Raw genomic sequence first — 20,590 nt, 5'->3', positions numbered from 1 at the left:
GTAGGCAGAAGCTTCTGACTTAAATCGATGTTAAGCACATTCAAATTTTTTGCTCACGATGTTGCTTCCTCCCGTTAAAAAGGCACACCTGCGATGCGTGCCAAATAACCATCGAACAGAAAGGCAAATATCCAATGGTTGTTTGTTTTTATTTTGTTTTTAATCTTTGGAAATTTTGCCATGTTGTGTGTGGCCGAACATACAGTGACAATTTGCAAAACGATGTTGTATGTGAGAGTCAAATTTATTCGTATCTTTAGGAAAAAACTATTATAGTTGGGTGGAGAAAACTGAAATGAAATTCAGATTGGAAACCATTTTAACATTGATAAACGTTCACATTTACAAATGAGTGTTCTTGCTTTTGGCATGCGGCAACAGTAGCTTTTAACGAAGTTGTTGTGAAGGCGAAAACTGCAACGTCAAAATGAAGCCTGTACAAGAGATTAGGACATATCAAATGTTTGAGAGCATGCTGTAAAAACGGTTCAAAACATTTCCATTGTTTAAATTCCCTGAGGATATCTGTGGGAATTCAGTAGCTCTTATTGTGCTGTACTATGACTGAACAAAACGGTCCAAGACACTTAGTACACACCATTGTCTGAATTAGTATTCTTTGTAGGAGATGCACATCTTGCCAATTTGCACTGCGTGTTAGAGATGTCAGTCCAGATGCATTGTATTATTTTAAAGATATTATTATTTTTAATCTAGTTTATTTATTTTTTTCTTTTTTTTAATGCCAGAAACTTCCATGGTTTATATGAATCTGGCTGGGTGGATGATTCTCTCTTTACTATAGATCTGCTGTTACAAAGCAATAATGATCAATGTGACACTTCATCGTTCACACAAAGTCAAACCAATGGGTCGCTTGCTGTGCTCCCACAGCATGGAAATACCAGGAGATTCATGCCTAACAGCACTATGGGGACATTCTGCTGGCCAGGCTTGTTTGCACATTAGTTACAGAGTTTGGTGATGGCGGGGACATACAGACACAGTGAATGTGTTATTCAGTGTCACAGCTACTAAAGCTTTTCCCCTTGTGCTTGGAATTCAAATATTAGAACTTTCCTGCTTGGGTTTGGGGATTTGCTGTTACATCAGCAACCAACAGTAGGGTGGAAAAAGGGAGAGAAGGCTAATTATGGCCACAAATAAGCTTCAAGTATCATTTCACATAGACCTTAAATTCAGGCTATGTATGCCGGCTTGGAAGGGAAGGGGCCTGTTTTTACTAAATATACACAAATGTATTTTAAGATGATAGCTTTGAAATAGTGTGGTCACTAGATCTGTGAGGAGCTCTGAAGTTTTTTGTATGTGTAACTAGTCCTAAAAGCCGTGAATTTAAAACACAATTGAATATGCTTCGAATAAAGAATACATTATTGATTGTGCTTGTTTGCCTTACATCTGAGGTGTGTGAGGAATGTTTGACATTGATGTTTACTGACTGTAACCAGATGTGTGTTTTGTCCAAACTGCATTGCAGGGTGTTTAAATAAGTCCTCCTCATCCCTCCTCTGTTGTATTTAAAGCACACTTTTAAGAGTGTGAAATGTTCACATTTCTGAGTGTTAAAGCTGGCTTTGACAAGGGACAGTTAAAATGAACAGAATGGTATATTTGCATATTTTAATTTATTGAATATGTACACATTTCTCCATTTTGCTGTATCAATATGGCTGTTTGTGTATGTTGTCTGAGTAATGTTTGGTTGCAATTATTAGGAGAGACCCTTCGAAGTAGCACACGTTCTAAATTAATGTACAAATGTCACATTTAGCTCTTTCAAAGATTAAAATGGGTGACTTATTTAAGAGCCTATGATAAATTAAGACCATTTGTGAAAGCTAAATTTAATTTAAATTTAATTTCTTAGATCACATGAGATGTTTTATAATAAATAAAAATAACATACATAGTAATAATAAATCACAACTCGTAGTATCCTTTTCTAAAAAGAAATAAACTCTTAAAGGATCTGAAGTTCTTTATTTCTTACCCTACCTACGCATATCAAATAGGAAATAATCAAATTGTTACAGTATTTCACTTCTCAATCAGTAGTGCACTTAATTAAAAATAAATGCTCAGACGCTAAAAGATCTGTGAAATGCTACCACCGTGACCTTTGTTCACTTTTAAATCGGTCAAAAAATAGCCGCAACAGAACCACATCAGGATGCTCACCGCCATGCAGGGTTTTCCGGCTTCGGTGTCAATCTGACACTCAGTGCCTCATTCTCATCGGTTTTATCCTCCGATCTGCGTGTCTGCAAATATCTTGTTGCTGTCTTACAAATTCTGAATAAATATGTGAATACATTTTCCACAGTACAACTTCTTTCATTATCTGACTGAAAAGATCAATTAGTCCCACCCTCGTTCTCCTACTAAATGTACGATATCTGTCGGCTTGGAAGGCCTGGAGATGAGGCTTGGTTCCTCACACCTTGCTTTCATTTACAAAAATACTTTGCAGGATTCCAAATTGAAAACCGTGTAGTTGTTGCCAGGTAGGAAGATTGTCATAGTTTTAAGTCACACTTGATGGAAAAAATTCTGCAGGTATTCAGTTTTGTGGTATTAATGTTCCTTCCTCTTTAAGGGCCAGCTCAGGTTCCCTCAGTTTTGTGGTATTATTGTTCTTTCCTCCTTAAAGGGCCAGCTCAGGTTCCCTCAGTTTTGTGGTATTAATGTTCCTTCCTCTTTAAGGGCCAGCTCAGGTTCCCTCAGTTTTGTGGTATTAATGTTCTTTCCTCCTTAAAGGGCCAGCTCAGGTTCCCTCAGTTTTGTGGTATTAATGTTCTTTCCTCCTTAAAGGGCCAGCTCAGGTTCCCATGATGTCCCCAAATGGGTCAGTGCCTCCAATCTATGTGCCTCCTGGATACATTTCGCAGGTGAAATTTTGTCTACCTTCTGACATCTATAGTTATTTTCAACAGGTTAGATCAGCCAGTTCTCAAAGGAGAAAATCTCTGTAATGGTAGCACAATAAAAGAAGCCAGTCAATAACTAAAAACAATATAATCAATGATAGGTATTTTCTTATTCTATAATTGTTGACATGTCATGTGATTCCTGGGTGAATCACATGGTAAATAAAGCTGTATGTCATTCCTGAAATTCCCATCTTTGTAGTAGATAATGAGGAAGCTCATAATTCTCTTGCCCTGCGTCTTTGTCCCGTAAAGGTCATCGAGGAGAATGGAGTGCGACGTGTTCTGGTCTTACCTCAGCGGGAATTTCACCCGGGAAGCCACTCCCCGCTGCACCCCCCCTCCCCGCTGCACCCCGCCTCCGCGGGCCCGGCCCCGCCCCACAGCCACCTCTCCACCTTCATACCTCACCCTGCCATGCTTCCCCAACCCCTTGCCATTTACCCTGCCGTGGTGAGCGGAGCCGGAGACATGGCGTCCCCGTTCATCCCTCAGTACCATCCGCTGCAGTTCTGCGAGCAAGGTGAGTAAACCTCTGATGTTATAGTTTTGATTTATTTAGTTTATTTTTTTTTATATATATAGTTTTTATAGTCACATATCACTGAATGTATAGGCTAATACACACCTAGGCCATGTGGTATAGGCTAATGCACACCTATGCTACATGGTATAGCCGACACACCTAGGCTATAGGGTACGGGCTAATGCACACCTAGGCTATAGGGTACGGGCTAATGCACACCTAGGCTATAGGGTACGGGCTAATGCACACCTAGGCTATAGGGTACGGGCTAATGCACACCTAGGCTATAGGGTACGGGCTAATGCACACCTAGGCTATAGGGTACGGGCTAATGCACACCTAGGCTATAGGGTACGGGCTAATGCACACCTAGGCTATAGGGTACGGGCTAATGCACACCTAGCTATTGGGTACGGGCTAATGCACACCTAGGCTATAGGGTACGGGCTAATGCACACCTAGACTATAGGGTACGGGCTAATGCACACCTAGGCTATAGGGTACAGGCTAATGCACACCTAGGCTATAGGGTACGGGCTAATGCACACCTAGGCTATAGGGTACGGGCTAATGCACACCTAGGCTATAGGGTACGGGCTAATGCACACCTAGGCTATAGGGTACGGGCTAATGCACACCTAGGCTATAGGGTACGGGCTAATGCACACCTAGGCTATAGGGTACGGGCTAATGCACACCTAGGCTATAGGGTACGGCTAATGCACACCTATGCTACATGGTACGGGCTAATGCACACCTATGCTACATGGTACGGGCTAATGCACACCTATGCTACATGGTACGGGCTAATGCACACCTAGGCTATAGGGTACGGGCTAATGCACACCTAGGCTATAGGGTACGGGCTAATGCACACCTAGCTATTGGGTACGGGCTAATGCACACCTAGGCTATAGGGTACGGCTAATGCACACCTATGCTACATGGTACGGGCTAATGCACACCTATGCTACATGGTACGGGCTAATGCACACCTAGGCTATAGGGTACGGGCTAATGCACACCTAGGCTATAGGGTACGGGCTAATGCACACCTAGCTATTGGGTACGGGCTAATGCACACCTAGGCTATAGGGTACGGGCTAATGCACACCTAGCTATTGGGTACGGGCTAATGCACACCTAGGCTATAGGGTACGGGCTAATGCACACCTAGGCTATAGGGTACGGGCTAATGCACACCTAGGCTATAGGGTACGGGCTAATGCACACCTAGGCTATAGGGTACGGGCTAATGCACACCTAGCTATTGGGTACGGGCTAATGCACACCTAGGCTATAGGGTACGGGCTAATGCACACCTAGCTATTGGGTACGGGCTAATGCACACCTAGGCTATAGGGTACGGGCTAATGCACACCTAGGCTATAGGGTACGGGCTAATGCACACCTAGGCTATAGGGTACGGGCTAATGCACACCAAGCCTATAGGGTACGGGCTAATGCACACCTAGGCTATAGGGTACGGGCTAATGCACACCAAGCCTATAGGGTACGGGCTAATGCACACCTAGGCTATAGGGTACGGGCTAATGCACACCTAGGCTATAGGGTACGGGCTAATGCACACCTAGGCTATAGGGTACGGGCTAATGCACACCTAGGCTACATGGTATAGCCGACACACCTAGGCTATAGGGTACGGGCTAATGCACACCTAGGCTATAGGGTACGGGCTAATGCACACCAAGCCTATAGGGTACGGGCTAATGCACACCTAGGCTATAGGGTACGGGCTAATGCACACCTAGGCCATGTGCTATTGGCTAAATAACATGCTGCCTCCCAAAATGGTCCTAGATACTTGATACGCACCATGGTATTAATCGGTATACCAAATTGACAATAGCCATGGAATTTCCGTGCTGTGGCAGAACAGCAAGCAACCGATAAAACCACACAGTTAATGTAAAGTGTTACCAACCATTTTACATGAATCGGTATTTTCTTAGTTTAAGCATAAGGAAATTAATTCCTCTCATGTTTAACCTGTAGACGCTGCCATTTTGTCGAGCGGAAGCCGTGTGTCCTGTGCTGATTGTGGTCTCTCTCCCCCCCCCCCCCCATGACCCTGTACAGGACGAGCAGTTAGCAGCTGGTTGGATGAATTATTATTCTGCAAAATTTTTTTTTGCCTTCTGCAGATTCCCATTCCTCACATGCTCGTGCAGGATTTGTTCCCAGGGACGAAAGGACTAGCAAAACATACGAGCGTTTGCAAAAAAAGATCAAGGAGCGGCAAGGGGGTCCAAACAAGGACAAAAGCGGCAGCCCGCCGTCGTCCCCGCAGAAGAGCGCGGGCAGGACCTCCTGGCTGGACGGCCGGAACGGGACGGGAAAGGGACAGGAACCGGGAGCGGCCTCCGCGACGACCACTGCTGCAAAAGCAGGCAAGACTGGAGGCTGTGCTTACGCACAGCGCGGAGTTTTCTGGAAGCACATGTAGAGATGGAGCTGTAACTGTCTCTCTATTCAGAATGCCTTTAATAATATGCATGTGTGTAAAAACAGGTCAGCCTTCTAGTACTCGCCGTGCGTATAAAGCTCTAATCCTCCATCTGGGACACTTAATCGTCCATCTGGGTCTTTTTGTCCTTTCATTTTAGATTTTTCACTCAAATATATGACAAAATTGATTGGCACATGTGTTCGAAGTCTAGGAAGCCATATGTACAGAGCACAAGTTAGAAGCAGTTTTTTTTTTTGCTTTGCTTTTCACCTGAACTCCCCAGTGTGGCCAGTGCCCAGACACGCGTGCAAACGGAAATTTGGCCTCCGATAAATCTGACTGCAGGTCTGTCGCATAATCAGGAGAGCTTTGCCAGCCGTGATATGTAGGCTACACAATTGGATTGCAATTCGGGACAAAGCTGAACCCTGCCAAGTGCTGCAGGCTGGCTGTATGTGCTTCTGTACACAAAACATCGCTATTTTAGATGACCGACACAAAAAAAGAGGCTGTTGAGAGAATTCTTTCAGTAGAAATTAAGGTTATGAAGTTTTATAATATTCTTTTTAATCTTTTTATTATAAAACCACCTTCATCAAAGTCTCTAGTAACTCCCTTTCTGTATTAAAATAGGTTGCACAGCAGTCCTGTTCAATTAGACTAGCTTAGAAAGCTAAAAGAAGCCAGCATAGAATGTGGAAGAGGGGTTGTTGTTAATATTAATAATGATAATAACAATAATGTTCATGTAGTATAAAAGGTTAAAAGTAAGTCTTAAGCCCAACTCTAGCAAACAGCTTGCGGCTGTATAATTATTTAAATTTTTTTATTATTGTTTCTAGAACTCGATGAAAAATCCATGGCATTCCAAGTACTGTTGTCTGCTATCAGCAAACCAGTTGTGAGTATGGGGACAGTTGTTTTGTGTTTTTGTTTTGTGTGTGTGTGTGGTTGTGTGACCGCGTATACGTATCTTTCAGAAGTGTTTTCAGAATGCTCAGCTCACTGTGGAAGTATCATCTTTGCATTCCTCGAATCCACCATTTCTGAGATTTTAATGAAGCCACACAGTTTTCTTTTTGGAATAGTTGATAGATCCTGTGTTGTGGTGTGAGTACAGCCTCTGTCGCTGTGAGTGTCTGGCATTTTTAGCGACCTTTACCCTTGGGGGTGATGTCAGTGGCCATGTGGCCGATGGGGGATGATGGGGACGGACATTTCTGAAGGGGGAGAAGAATATAGAAAATGCCATGTCTGAGCTCTGAAGCACGAATTTGGCTGTTAATCTCTGACATCCCGTGAGAAATAGCAGCCTTACTGACAGCTACATGGATAAATGTCACCCTCAGATTGGATTGCAAATGCATGTAATTGAATCATGGATTTTCATTATTGTTTTTAAGCGTAGTCAGGGTGGGGTCACATTTACCTTTGCTGTGTTTTTTTTATTTTTAATTTTTTTTTATATGTATTTTTCAAGTCCTTGATTTATTTAAGTGTAGGCTGAATGAGTACTGGAAATATCTCACATGGTTGTAACCCTTGAAGAAGGCTAGGAAATTAACATTGTATGCTTAGGTTAGGGGCATGATTCTGATTTCTAGAGTGGTATTACAGAGCAAAGCATTGTGCATGTAACCTACCACCACACAGCTTGTATAGAGTATGGCTTATGGGACTTTTACTATCACAAAAATGCTCTGAGGGCAGAAGAAAATATGATTGGTTCAGAGAGAGAACCAATCAGATTGTAGAGGAGGTGGGCCCAAGCAACTAGAGGTGGTGGAACCAACCAGTCAGATGTCTTGATCTCGCCTCCTCTAGTTTCTTGGACCCACCTCCTGTACAATCTAATTGGTTATCTCCCTGTACCAATAATTTTTCCTTCTGCCTTCAGCACATTTTTGTTTAAAACCCTAACGAGCTGGAATATGACACATCCATGCTTTGTGATGATACCTTTCTGCAACTTGGGTGCCTCCTGGATTATTTGTGGGTCCTCTTTCAAGATCTTCTTATGTTGGGTTTCTGAAAGTCTTACTGTGTTGTATTAATATCACCCATCGTCTCAGTTGTATATAACTGTTTGCTTTTTTGTTCAGTACGTTTTTTTGTCTGTGTCTGATGTCACATACTCCCTTCTGCGTTTATGTATGACATACTTTGACTAAATACAACTATAGTTTGAAAATATACAACTTTAATTAATAAGTAATTAGGCTTAAATATGCCCTGGAGGGTACATACACCCCAAGGTTGAAAAAAAAACGGTTGGTTAAAGCAGTATGATTGGAATGTCCAGATAAACGTGACTCCCTCCTCACTCCAGGTGACGGACATTCAGGCCCGATCTGCCGTCCTCACGTGGAGCTCGCCTTTGGTGTCAGACAGCGGAGATGGAAATGGCGGGAGTGAGAATGACCCCCATGATCCGCTCAGCTATGAAGTTATGGTCTCTAATACTGGCAAGGACGAGAAGTACAAGACCGCCTACAGGTGGGTGTGGGTTTGCGTAATAGCGGCGTGTGGTTGCTGGTTATGTTCCAGCATTCTGAGCTACACTGACACTTCTGGCAGCTTTTTACGCTAAGCAGCGCTTACTGATACGATGCCGACCTCACAGAACTCTTGTTCTTAACCCGTATTTTGTGAATTTTCAGTGGTGAAGACTTGACTGTGACTTTAGAAGCCCTCAGACCAGCAACTGATTATCATGCAAGGTTTGGGATTTTTTTTTTATTAAGATTTTTCTTTATTTTATATTATTTTATATAAATATTGCATTTGCTTAGAATTAAAACATTTGTACTGTGGATGAAACTCTCCTGATTTTTGCTAAAAACTGTCTTATGAGTTTTTTTTATTTTATTAATTAATATTCTGTCATGCTTTAGTACTATTGAAATTGCCAGAGAGCAGAAGCAGCATGGTGTTTACTGGGGTTACTGGGGGGTATTGCTGGGTTACTGGATAAATATGTTTCGTATAAGTGAATAAAACAACAGTCAGCTGTGGAGAGCGGAGGGCTCTACGCTGTTTATGCCGGGGATAATGTGTGCTATGTGCCTGCCACCTTTCAGGGTGGGGGCACTCTGTGACCATTTACAGGGGTATCCCTCCGAGACTGTGAGCTTCACCACCCTCAGCTGTGAGCCGGACACCCCCGCTGCCCCCAGGAAGTCCAGCGGCAACAAAAACACCATCCTTCTTCAGTGGAAGGTAAGCTCCACGATATCCTTTCAGGTTGCAGAATTATATGATATCTCATTTTTTTGTTTGCTTATTTATTTGTTTTTATTTTAGGCTCCTTGTGATAATGGATCTAAAATACAGAATTACGTTCTGCAGTGGGATGAGGTACGTCAGTATTTATAGGATTTAAATAAGTGTCGTTTTTTTGGAAGATGACTAGTTTCATGACCAGTGGCTGCCCTTTCTATACATATTTGTTCTTAGTTTCAGTTACAGTTTGTGATAAATGTGGTATCATGTCAAGTAAATATACTAATGGAAAAAACATCTGTCCAGGCTTCGGTATGTACTGTGCCTATAAAGCATATAAACAGTATTTTTATTGCTTTTCTCCAGACAAGCTAATGGTAAGCCATAAAGAAAGGAAAAAATATATTTTTCAATTTTTATTACAAAATTTTATATTTATTGGCTAATTATTACATTGATTAAAAAATATAGTCCTGGGGCCTCTATCACAAAGGTGGATTTCTTGCTTAGCCGGATAACTTGTCGGATAGAAGGTACCCTAGTAGCCTAGATATCGCGTTGATGAATTATCTGTAGGAATTTCGGAGGCTTGTTTCATTCTTATAAAATAAAAAATGGCCGATCGTAACATTTTAACGGAATTTCACCTTACAAGTCTCAGCACTTTCGCAAATCGTTAAATCAAAATAACAGTTGGTATCGTACAGGGCAAGGGAAATGGCGAGTTTGAGCAATGCTACTACGGACCCCAGAAGCAGCATCGTGTGGCCAAGCTTTTACCGGCGTCCAAATATACGTTCCGTCTGGCTGCCAAGAATGACCTGGGGACAAGGTAGCTAATTACCGTATTCCGTTCTGGAGGTTCAGATGTCTAACGCACACCATCAGTTGGTGATTTTGCTTGTCTGTGTTTGACGCACCATCTTTTGCCGCTGACCCTCCACGGGTTTCTCCCCCGCCCTGCCCCCCCCCCCGCAGCGCATTCAGCGAGCCCATCAGCCTGTTCACCTCCTGCAGCGTGCCTGCCTCCCCACCCCGGCCAGCGCTCCTCAAGGCAGGAGTTACCTGGCTAACCCTGCAGTGGCAGCGGCCAGCCTCTTCGCCCAAGGATGACGACATCCTGTACACCCTGGAGATGGAGGATGATGGCTCAGTGAGTGTCCGCGTGCTCTTCTGCAAAGTCTCCAAGCCATCCTGAAGAAATAGTCCATACTTCTTCATATAACAAACTTTTACTTTTCCATTTCCCTTAACTAAGTAAAATGTATTTATATGACAGTGGCACAGTAGTTAGCACTGTTGCCTCACACCTCTGGGACCTGGGTTTGAGTCTCTGCCATGGGTCCGTGTGTGCATGTTCTCCCTGTGACGTCATGGGGATTCCTATGGGTGCTCTGGTTTGCCCCCATAGTCCAAAAACACACAGGTTCATTGGAATTGCCACAAATTGCCCGTAGGTGTGGGTGTGTGAGCGAATGGTGTGTGAGCGAATGGTGTGTGATGGGTTTGGCATCCCATCCAGGATTATTCCCTAATTTGCGCCCGTAGCCTCCAGGACAATCTCTGGACCACCCACGACCCCAAGCGGTTACAGAAAATGGATGAAAGGATAGATGACATGCAGTTTTATTTTATGTATTCTAATCCAATTACAAAATAATTTGCCAAGACTGCCTACACAAAATTTATGATGTACGTGTAATATTTTTTCATAGAACTGTGTACCGATTCACAGAATAAATGAAACAGGACGGAAGAGTAATTTGCAGCCATCACCGCTGAAGCTGTCTGTGTTCCTTAGTGTCTGTTGCTTTCTTTTTTTCCCAATGTATATAGGGTTATGGCTTCAAGCCGAAATATGACGGTGAAGAAGTTTCCTACACAATTAAGAACCTTTGTCGCAGTACAAAGTACAAGTTCCGGGTAAGAAGCCTGCATGTGCTTCTGTGCTGCCTTTGCCCTTCCTCAGACTTTCTTTATTGGAGCGTGGCTCAGCTTCAGAAAACGCAGGGGAAGGGATCTTCGTCAAGGTGCTGTAATTACACGGGTAGTGGGAGAGCGTAATAAGTGATGTTCTTGAACAGGTTTTAGCGCTTTGCTGGATTGTCTCAGCCCGAGTCTTGGGGACCTCCAGACACTCCAAGTTTTTGCTCCCTCCCAGCTCCCTGCCAGACACTCCACCTTTTTGCTCCCTCCCAAAAACATGGACTGGTTTATACGCTGTCTGTGTCTGTATCTCCCTCTTACATCATGTGGATGACGTTCCCTTTAATGTCCTCCCCAGGTAATTGCCTACAACACAGAAGGAAAGAGTGTTCCCAGTCAGGTGGCCGAATTTACTACGTGCCCCGACAGACCTGCTCGACCCGGCCAGCCTGCGCTGAAGGGAAGGCTGCACTCGCATAGCTTCAGATTGGCCTGGGGTGAGACCTTCTTGGAGTGATTGTTTAATGCTGGTACACCTGTATGATCTTCAGTAAAAGAAACCACTGTGCTTCTGGGAAGGGCTGGCAAGTATATGATATGCAAATCTGGTATTTATCACAGCACAAAATGATAGGGGGTCGCTCCCTATGCATTAAATGTCAAGTGTCCGGTTCCATAACTTACGAATGGCTCAGGTTCTATAAGTTAGGAATGGCTCAGGTTCCATAAGTTAGGAATGGCTCAGGTTCCATAAGTTAGGAATGGTTCTTGAGTAATAATACAAAACGTGCGGGGTGGTGTTCTTACAAAGTCAGTTTAACTATTCAAGAAAAATATCTGGAAGAAAAACAATTGTAGTCTGTATTGTACTGAACTGAATTGGGGGAACTAATTTCCTAAGTACAGTTAGCTGCTGTAAAATTTAATAATTAGCTTTGTTTGTACTGATCCTGCAACATCAAACACGTTCTCGTTCCAGAGGCCCCAAAAGATGATGGCGGTTCAGAAATTACGAAATACAGTGTGGAGATTTCGGAAGGCACGGGCGGTACGTTCTTATTTAAATATCTTCTATTTATTTTCTGTTCGAAGTGATGTAAGTATTAATGTTAAGTATGACAGCAGTGTGCATAACAATACAATCGCAACGCAGTATTAGCTTTGATATTTGATAAAAAAAAAAAAAAAAAACTGTATTAAAGTGCATCTTAATTTAATTTTGGAAACTTAGTTGGCCTGTGTTTAATAATTTTCACCAGCTGTCTGTTATAAGAGGCTACGCTTAATAATAATTCTGCTACATTCCAAAGTGCTATGGGAATATGTTGTTACCTACAAATGGTTATTGAAAAGAATTTGATACAATATAAAGGAATAACTGTGGTCAGGGACTGTCCCTGGTTTCCCTATCTGGTGCTTTTTGTGCCTCTAATGAATCTACAAAAGTTACTAAGTAACATGTATTCCACGTGTGATCGCTATGCAATTCTTCAGCTGCGGCCTAATTAAAATTTTCATGGCGCTCTCCATGGAAACATTCTTCTTAGTGTCCTGACAGTGTTCTAGTTATTGACTATAACTCGGTCACCATTCTGCACTACTTATACGAACTTCCTGCAGTGATTTGTAGCCATACTATAAGCCTCTGAAATCTTTGAAGAATATATCCAAAGCCTTTAATAACCAGTGCAGGGGAGGGTCATGTGCCTGCTTGAATGCAGTGGTAGAAAAGAGGAACTGAGGGCAGAAGACTGATGCACAGTGTATTAGTGAGTCCCAGCCCAATCCTCGGAGACCCCTAGCCGGTCCATGTTTTTGCACCATCCCAGCTCCCTGCCAAACGGTCCATATTACTGCTAGGGAGCAAAAACATGGACCATCTAGAGGTCCTCAAGGAACAGCTTGAGAAGCTTTTAATTCTACTGTTTGCCTGATTTGTGCTTCAGAAGCGTCTTGGAAGACGGTGTACAGTGGATCAGCCCTGGAACACGTGTGTGAGGGTCTGAAGCCTGGGTGCACCTACCAGATCAGGGTGTGCTGCACCAGCAAAGGAGGCCAGAGCCCTGTGAGTCATTTGCATGCGTCACATGCATCATTCCTGTGACATGAACCTATATTGTATGTATGAGTCATCATTCATGTGTGAGCTTCTGACTTCCTTCAGATAGGGGTCACTGGAAATTCTTTTGCAACTAGTCATTCTACTTGTATTTGTGTTCTTGTATTCATGGGGGGGATAATGGGTTAACAGTGGATTTTTGTTTTTATTTATATATATCTATATATCTATATATATCTATAGATATAGATGGATAGATATAGATATATAGATAGAGATAGATATATATATATAGATAGATAGATAGATAGGGTCTGTCTGTCTTTCTCTCTCTCTCTCTCTCTTTCTTTTTTTCTTTCTTTCTTTCGCACTAAAGTTCTGAGATTATTTGTTTTTCCTGGCACAGGTATCCGAGGCTCTGCAGGTCCAGACCCTGCCTGTCGCCCCTGGACCTTGTCTTCCTCCCAGGGTGGCTGGAAAGCCGAAAGCCCGTGAGCTGCAGCTCCGCTGGGGTGAGCCTCCCGTACAGCACGTGCTGTCTGGATTTGAACATGATTCAGCAGCTCGTGTGTATATATATGAAAGGGGGCAGCTGAGTGGGCGGGGCTTTGTTCTCAGTCGCCCAGAGTGGAGGGGGGGAGTTTCTTCCTCTAGTCAAAAAAATATGTGGTGTCTCTAAATAGTCCACAGTTTGACAGCGTGGTTCCTGGGATGGATGGATGGATGGATGGATGGATGGAAATTTGCACAAAGTCTTTGTGTGTTTGTGCACTGGTTTGTGTGGGGTGATCAGGCAGGGAATCCGCTAGTCATGATCTGCCTGTCCTCACGGTCTTGCAGGACCCCCCCAGGTTGACGGGGGCAGTGCAGTGTCGTGCTACAGCCTTCAGATGGCATGCGTGCAGGCAGAGGAGTACAGGGAAGTGTACCAGGGCTGCGACCCGGACTGTACCGTGAGCGGCTTGCTGCCTGGCACTGCGTACAGCTTCAGAGTGCGAGCTGCCAACAAGGCCGGGGTGAGGCGCACAACTGCAGACAAAAATCCTTCTAAAGCAGCGTTTCTCGCCCAGTCCTCGGGGACCCCCAGAAAATCCACGTTTTTGCTCCCTCCCAGCTCCCTGTACCAGTCAAGAAACAGCATCCAATACCTGGTGCAGGTGTTCTGGGAGCTGGGACACAACAAAAATGTGGACATTATCAATTAATTATTAGTACATTAATTATATTGTCGTGTAACCCCATAAATGCTGCCGGTTATTAACTTGCTTTGTTTTCGTTTTCTTTGATTGATCAGCACGGGCCCTTGTCCGAGCAGTGTGACGTGACGACGTCGCCCGGGGCTCCTGAGCAATGTAAGGTGCTTCAGGTGGCCTGCAAGTCGCCCACGTGTGCTGTGATCCGGTGGGAGGTAAGGCCTCTGCCGAAATGCACTCGGCTTACGTCGGAGAAGCACGTAAAAAAAAACAAAAAAACGTAATGGTGCGAATTTAGCGTATAATCTGAGTGGGATGAGTCGTTGCTAAGTAGGGTCCTGCTTTCAGTAAAGGGGGAGGTTACGATGATTCCAAGGGCCCCTTGGAAGAACAGGGGCCCTAAAATTCGGAACATAATTGGACTGGTCTGGGGGCCCAGTATGATATGCTGTCATGCGGCCCGGAATCTCTAGCGGCACATTTAGCATTTCCAACCGGCTCTCTCTCCCGTCCGCAGGCGCCCCAGTGTAACGGCGCCCCCGTGGCAGAGTACCGGCTGGAGTGGGGGGCAGCTGAGGGTGGCATGCAGACCTGCTACTCGGGCCCCGCGCTGAGCCACGAGGTCAGGGGCCTGCAGCCAGCCACCTACTACTTCTGCAGAGTACAGGTGGGCGGCTTCATTCTATCCCATCTGCTGTTCAGGGCAGCAAGTGCAGCGCCTGGATAGCACTGTGTGAAAGGTCGTGCTCTTAGGCGCAGAAGTGACCTTTAGATGATCTTCATCTCGGCGTGGAATTATGTGTCAGCTTGTCCATTTCATAACCTCTGCTAAAGTCACCCCAATATTTGGGGCAATCGTCCAATACGCCCATGTAGTTCTCGACTTGGACCCACTAGCACACCTTGTGGGGTAATGAAGTATTGATTAGCCAATTTAATGAGTTAAATTGTGAAATTTAAGGAGTGCATAGAACGGGTGGGGTGCCCCTGAGCTTTGGGAACCAAAGCCGTGTTCATGGAACCATCCTGCAGGACATCAGTGGCTTTTTAGAAAACGGAAGGAATCCCTGCTAGTTTTTTAGTTACTATACCATTGCCTGTTCTAATGCTAAATTGTTTTTTTTCCTGAGCAAATACAGTTTCTACCAAGATAAGTAGCTTTAAACATTTTCCTTGCCTAAGACTTTTGCATTCTACTGTAGCCTATGTTCCGGTGTTTCTTGTAATGTTCCTTTCAGCTCAGGGATGTGTAAGGGTTTATCTATTTTCACCATTCTAAATTAACCGTTATTGTTTTACTCCAGTTACAGTGGTTATTTTTCTCAAGTCCAATGGTTCAGTGATGAAGATCAGCCATTTTAGTTTATTTTTCTTCATTTTAATTCTATGCTTTTTCTAGATTCCTCTGGGTTTCTGTATTTTAACATCTCAAAATCATCAGCGCTGGTGCTGTGGCGTCTGCTTTTGTCAGCTGCTCTGCGATTTTTTATTTTTTTTTAATTTAATACTTTTATTTTTAATTCCGAGCCCCACACTTGCGTCTCCTCTTGTGCACCACACGCATTACCAGAAGGTCGCCCTTAAACACGGCAGGACAGCGTCCGCTGAGAGTTGTGCTGACAGTTGACGTGCCCCCCCCCATGCTGTGTCCCGGTCTCATGCAGGCAGTGAACGCGGCGGGGGTGGGGCCTTTCTGCGAGGTGACGACCTGCCAGACACCTTGCTCCGTGCCGGCAGCCGTGAGCAACATTCACGCGCTGGAGGACTCCGAGCTGAGAGAGGAGCTGGAAGCGGCGGGAGGCGATGAGGAGGACGGCGCCGAGCGGGACACGTCGTCCTCCTTCTGCCCTTCCTCCTGTCTTGGTCTGCGCTGGGATACCCCATGTGACCATGGAGCAGAGATCACCTCCTATTGCATTGACTTGGGAGACCGCCAACCCGTCATCGTGGGACCAGTCACACGCTACATCATTCAGAATTTGCAGCCTGAGACCAGCTACAGGTGAGACACGAGAGCTACAACCTGCTGCCAGAACATCACAGTGCAGCAACACTTGCTGTTTGATCATTACACAATAGGACCATGTCTGGCCTTACAGCTACTGGCTTTTACAAGCTGACACAGTAAAGGCAGCACAAGTGCTCATTTCTACAAACACTTGCTCATTGATCGTTGATGTTCGTCGATCTGCATCATCCCCCAGCCTGTTGACTGCGAGCGTGTACATTTACTGTAAGTTACAGCCGATAATTGCGATCCTTTTTCCTCGGCCCAGGATACGAATTCAGGCCCTGAACAGTTTAGGCTCTGGACCCTTTAGCCACACAGTCCGGCTAAAAACCAAGGCCCTGCCCCCACTGCCCCCGCGACTGGAGTGTGCAGCCATCAGCCACCAGACCCTGAAGCTGCGCTGGGGAGACGGCTCTGCCAAAGGCAGCTCCGACGCCATACAGTACGAGCTTCAGATGGAAGACAAGAATGGAAGGTAGCCGGGGAAATGAAGAATTTGGCTGTTGTGTGAATGAAATACGACTGCTTACATCAAGCAGATCTCATGTCTGTACTAAGATCAGCAGTTTTAAATTCAATTTGAGTCATTTTTATATAGCGCCTTTCACAAGTCACCCCAAGGCTCTTTACATGGCTGTGTTGTGACACATTACAAAATCATCAATACAGAATAATACAAGAACAGGGAAAAGGGAGGAAAACGAAATAAAAGAAAGAAAGCCACACTATTAAACATTATTCTCAGAACAGCTGTTCTCAAAACAGTCAACAGTCTGTGCACCTTTATGGATCGACGCAATAAACCTAAACATTTATCATGTCTAGGAAACTTGATGGATGAACCTGGCTGGTTGTAATTCACTTTCTCTCCCTTCCATATGCTGGGAAGATTCGTGTCTTTGTATAAAGGGCCGTGCCACACACACAAGGTGCAGAGGCTGAATGAGGCTACCTCTTACGCACTCCGCATCCGCGCCTTAAACGAGGCAGGAGAAGGGCCCTTCTCAGATGTTTACACGTTCACCACCCCCCTTTCCCCTCCCGGCCCTCTGAAAGGTAAGGCCTCTCTCTCGGCCGTCTCTCTGTCCAAAATATAATCCCTATTTATTGCAGTTATTATAAAACCGATGTTTCCCCACCAGTAATGTCCAGGAAACTGCACGCTGTTGGTGAATGGTCATTAGAATTTTAAAAGTATGATTTCAGTTCTAACCAGAGTCCTGCTGTATATTCATATATAACTAAGCCTTTATAGCTGGTTGCAGTTAGTTATACTATAGAGTATTTTGTTTGTTGTGTTATGTTCCCCTAATAATAATAATCCCCTTTTCTTGCCCACACAGCTCCTCGAATCGACTGTCTGGATGACCATTCTTGTGACGTGAGCTGGGACCCTGTGCCGCCCATGAAAGGAGATTCTATCATTTATACGCTGCAGTGCATGATGGGAAACTCAGCGTTCAAGCAGGTATGGCACCGCACAATGCTCTGTGTTACTCAATTTACAAAAGTCTATTTTTAACTTTTTAATAAAATATAGACTCTTCTATCCAAATGCGAGCGAGCAGAATCAGCCAGTGCCTGGACTCATTGGGGATTAAGGCCCCTGCTCTGTGTCCCAGCAGTGAAATTCCTCTGACTCTGGGATTTGAACTGGCAAACCTCCAATCACAAGCCCAGCGTCCGAACCTATAGAGTCAAACACCACCCTGTAAAATTTATCTTTAGGGAAAAAAAAAATACTGCAGAAGATCAGATGTCATATTAGAAATAGTTCTGATTATGATTACATACCTCATTAATGTGCTGCTCTGCACGGCACAGACCATCTCTCCGTGTGCCAAGCATGCATGGCAGAACGCTACTATAAATGCAGTGATCCACAATACCAACAACAAAATGTTTAGTATTTTACTCCCTCTCCCCCAACTGATCAAAACACTGGTCTGGTGCACAACAATATGCTTAATGAAAATGTGTTTTGGTTAAAATCTAATTCCATAACCCCAGGAAGTACACGGTCTTTGTCTTTCCCCCTCTTCGTTGCTGCCCCGCCATCCTCTTTGTCTCCTCCTCCTCAGGTATATAAGGGTTCTGCCGCATCGTTCCGGCTCTCGGGCCTGCAGCAGAACACTGAGTACCGTTTCCGCGTCTGCGCCATCCGGCAGTGTCAAGCGCCGTCCGAGCTGAGCGGCCCCTACAGCTCCGCCGCCGTACTGTCCCTGCAGCGCAGTGAGACCGCGGCAGGCAGCATCACGAGCGGGGCGGGGCCCCGGGCCCCCGACGCAGAGCGGCCGAGGGCCAGCCTTACCGACGAGCAGTGTGCCGCCCTCATACTCCTGCTCTTCGCTGTCATCTCTATCCTTATTGCCTTTGTCATCCAGTACTTCGTCATCAAATAATTTACAGTCAGAATAAATTATTTTTTTAAGTTGTCATTCTAGTTTTTGGTGGTTTTATCTGCATACAAGACTTCGGAAGCTGAGATGGTTAACAGACCTGCAAAGAGCAGCGGAGGTCAAGCTTGGAGAGTCTCAGAGGGAACGAGAGCATTATATTTTTATACTGTCCTGTACCGTCTGGTTAAAAAAGGATTGCACTATGGGTTGTTTTTTGGAAGGATCGGCGCATTTTCATTTTCAGTACATTAGGTCTTTGGACCACATCCCTGCCTTTTTATGTGTACATGTATATTATGTTATAGTCATGTTTTTTCAGTTACCATTTTCTTTTTAGAATGCAGCAGAGTTTTATTCCGGTGATAATTAAGCACATACATCAAAATACAAGGTGAAGGTTAAGGGTGTGTGTGTGTGTAAGGGCATGTCCTCCAGTATGATGAAGGTAGTGTAGTACTACAGATCGAGTAGTAACTGTAGTGTTAACAAGAATTTACGGTATTATACTGCTGGTATTCTAAGTACTTTCCCATATTTGCATATCAGAGGGTGGAAAATAGCTTCGGGGTGGGGTGATGATCAGTATGTGGGCCCTGTAAGGATGAACAGGTGTTTGGGGGGGAAGCGTGCTTATTTTAACTGTACCCATACGTTTCAGCTTGGCAAAGAGGAGGTTATTTCTTGCGGAGATCTTTCTCGATTTGCATCTTTATGAAATGAGGGTGAATGCATGCTCTTCCCATGATGCGTTTCAGAGAACCAAAGCCCTACTTGTGAATTTTATAACTTAGCAAAAATGCAAAATCCTGAAACCGTCGGGTGTAATCCTTATTTTTTAGTCCAATTAAATGGACACTGATTGCCTCAGACCACTAATATTACTATTAAATTTAACACTAGTAAATTCTGTCTTTAATTCTTGGAACAGTAATTTTTCTTTTAAAAAAAAAAACTAAAACAATTAGCACTTTACTTTTTAATGTTCTTTCATGAAAATGTTTCTTTTTACAAGGAGTTTGCTTTTGCTTTTTCAGACACTTAAAATGGAATGAATCAATTGTCAGGTCATATTCACGGTCATTGTATTTGGATATGCATCTTACTGTTGCAGGTACTGCGTTGGAAATCTTGCAACAAATAATGTTTATCTGTTAGACACCTTGTAGTTGACTTTTCTTTGTCATAGTAAATCTCAAATTCCTATTTTTGATAGTAATGAAATGTAATTGCAACTTGTGCCATTTTACATCTGCTTTTATGGCTGTCTTCAATGCTGTGTATTGGGGAGTAAAATTAAATTCAACAAAAAAAGTAATTTTGATGTTTGCATTTACCTCACACACTACATTCCAAATGAAATCAAATTCTGGTATATAACCAAAACTTGAAACTGTACGCCATAATGTATAATCTCAAATATTGTATATATTAAAAGTGTAATTCAATAGCTATATCTACATATAGAACCATGAATAATAAAAGATAATCTTCTTATTGGGTCACTTTTTGTCTGTTTGAGCAGCCCTTATTTTTCTTTCATAGGTTTATGAATTGAAATGCCTGCTTTGTCGTTTACTTTTCCGGTCGTAAACAAAAACCGTACATTTTGACGTTTCCATCTTTCAGCATGGTGTACCATGCACATGGCTTTCAGCAGCCTTGGAGAAATTGACCTGACGCAAGTGCCCTCTATTCCATATCCAATCAGCTACATATAAAAAGGTTGTGACTTCTTCAGTTGATCATGAAATTAGAAAACCAGCAGAGAATTTGAACATTTCATCATGTGATGGTTACCTTCTGATTTAGAAATTAAATGTCAGCTGACTCATA

At 43.9% G+C, this 20,590-nt stretch overlaps 1 protein-coding gene across 5 annotated transcripts in view; it reads left to right on the top strand.

Annotated features, from left to right (window-relative positions):
- The window catches only part of LOC111837971 (fibronectin type-III domain-containing protein 3A), a 28,454-nt gene extending 8,195 nt beyond the window's left edge, over positions 1–20,259 (top strand). For 4 of the 5 annotated variants that reach the window (XM_072701821.1, XM_072701819.1, XM_072701822.1 and 1 more), the window contains exons 4-26: positions 2,836–2,912; positions 3,207–3,474; positions 5,643–5,888; positions 6,790–6,848; positions 8,277–8,443; positions 8,608–8,667; positions 9,028–9,166; positions 9,251–9,304; positions 9,877–10,001; positions 10,148–10,322; positions 11,006–11,092; positions 11,454–11,592; positions 12,075–12,143; positions 13,042–13,160; positions 13,561–13,666; positions 13,995–14,170; positions 14,449–14,562; positions 14,865–15,014; positions 16,012–16,349; positions 16,624–16,833; positions 17,248–17,414; positions 17,702–17,826; positions 18,440–20,259. In XM_072701821.1, coding sequence (XP_072557922.1) covers positions 2,836–2,912; positions 3,207–3,474; positions 5,643–5,888; positions 6,790–6,848; positions 8,277–8,443; positions 8,608–8,667; positions 9,028–9,166; positions 9,251–9,304; positions 9,877–10,001; positions 10,148–10,322; positions 11,006–11,092; positions 11,454–11,592; positions 12,075–12,143; positions 13,042–13,160; positions 13,561–13,666; positions 13,995–14,170; positions 14,449–14,562; positions 14,865–15,014; positions 16,012–16,349; positions 16,624–16,833; positions 17,248–17,414; positions 17,702–17,826; positions 18,440–18,760 — 3,491 coding nt within the window. In that variant the 3' untranslated portion in view covers positions 18,761–20,259. Of the gene's footprint in view, positions 1–2,835; positions 2,913–3,206; positions 3,475–5,642; positions 5,889–6,789; positions 6,849–8,276; positions 8,444–8,607; positions 8,668–9,027; positions 9,167–9,250; positions 9,305–9,876; positions 10,002–10,147; positions 10,323–11,005; positions 11,093–11,453; positions 11,593–12,074; positions 12,144–13,041; positions 13,161–13,560; positions 13,667–13,994; positions 14,171–14,448; positions 14,563–14,864; positions 15,015–16,011; positions 16,350–16,623; positions 16,834–17,247; positions 17,415–17,701; positions 17,827–18,439 lie in introns of those variants that run through there. The other variant, XM_072701823.1, reaches the window with a different exon arrangement.
- The last annotated feature ends 331 nt before the right edge of the window (positions 20,260–20,590 follow it).

Source organism: Paramormyrops kingsleyae, chromosome 18 (assembly GCF_048594095.1).
Source record: "Paramormyrops kingsleyae isolate MSU_618 chromosome 18, PKINGS_0.4, whole genome shotgun sequence".
Lineage (NCBI taxonomy): Eukaryota > Metazoa > Chordata > Actinopteri > Osteoglossiformes > Mormyridae > Paramormyrops > Paramormyrops kingsleyae.
The sequence above is the reverse complement of the archived record's forward strand: the minus strand, read 5'-3'. Positions and strand labels throughout refer to the sequence as shown.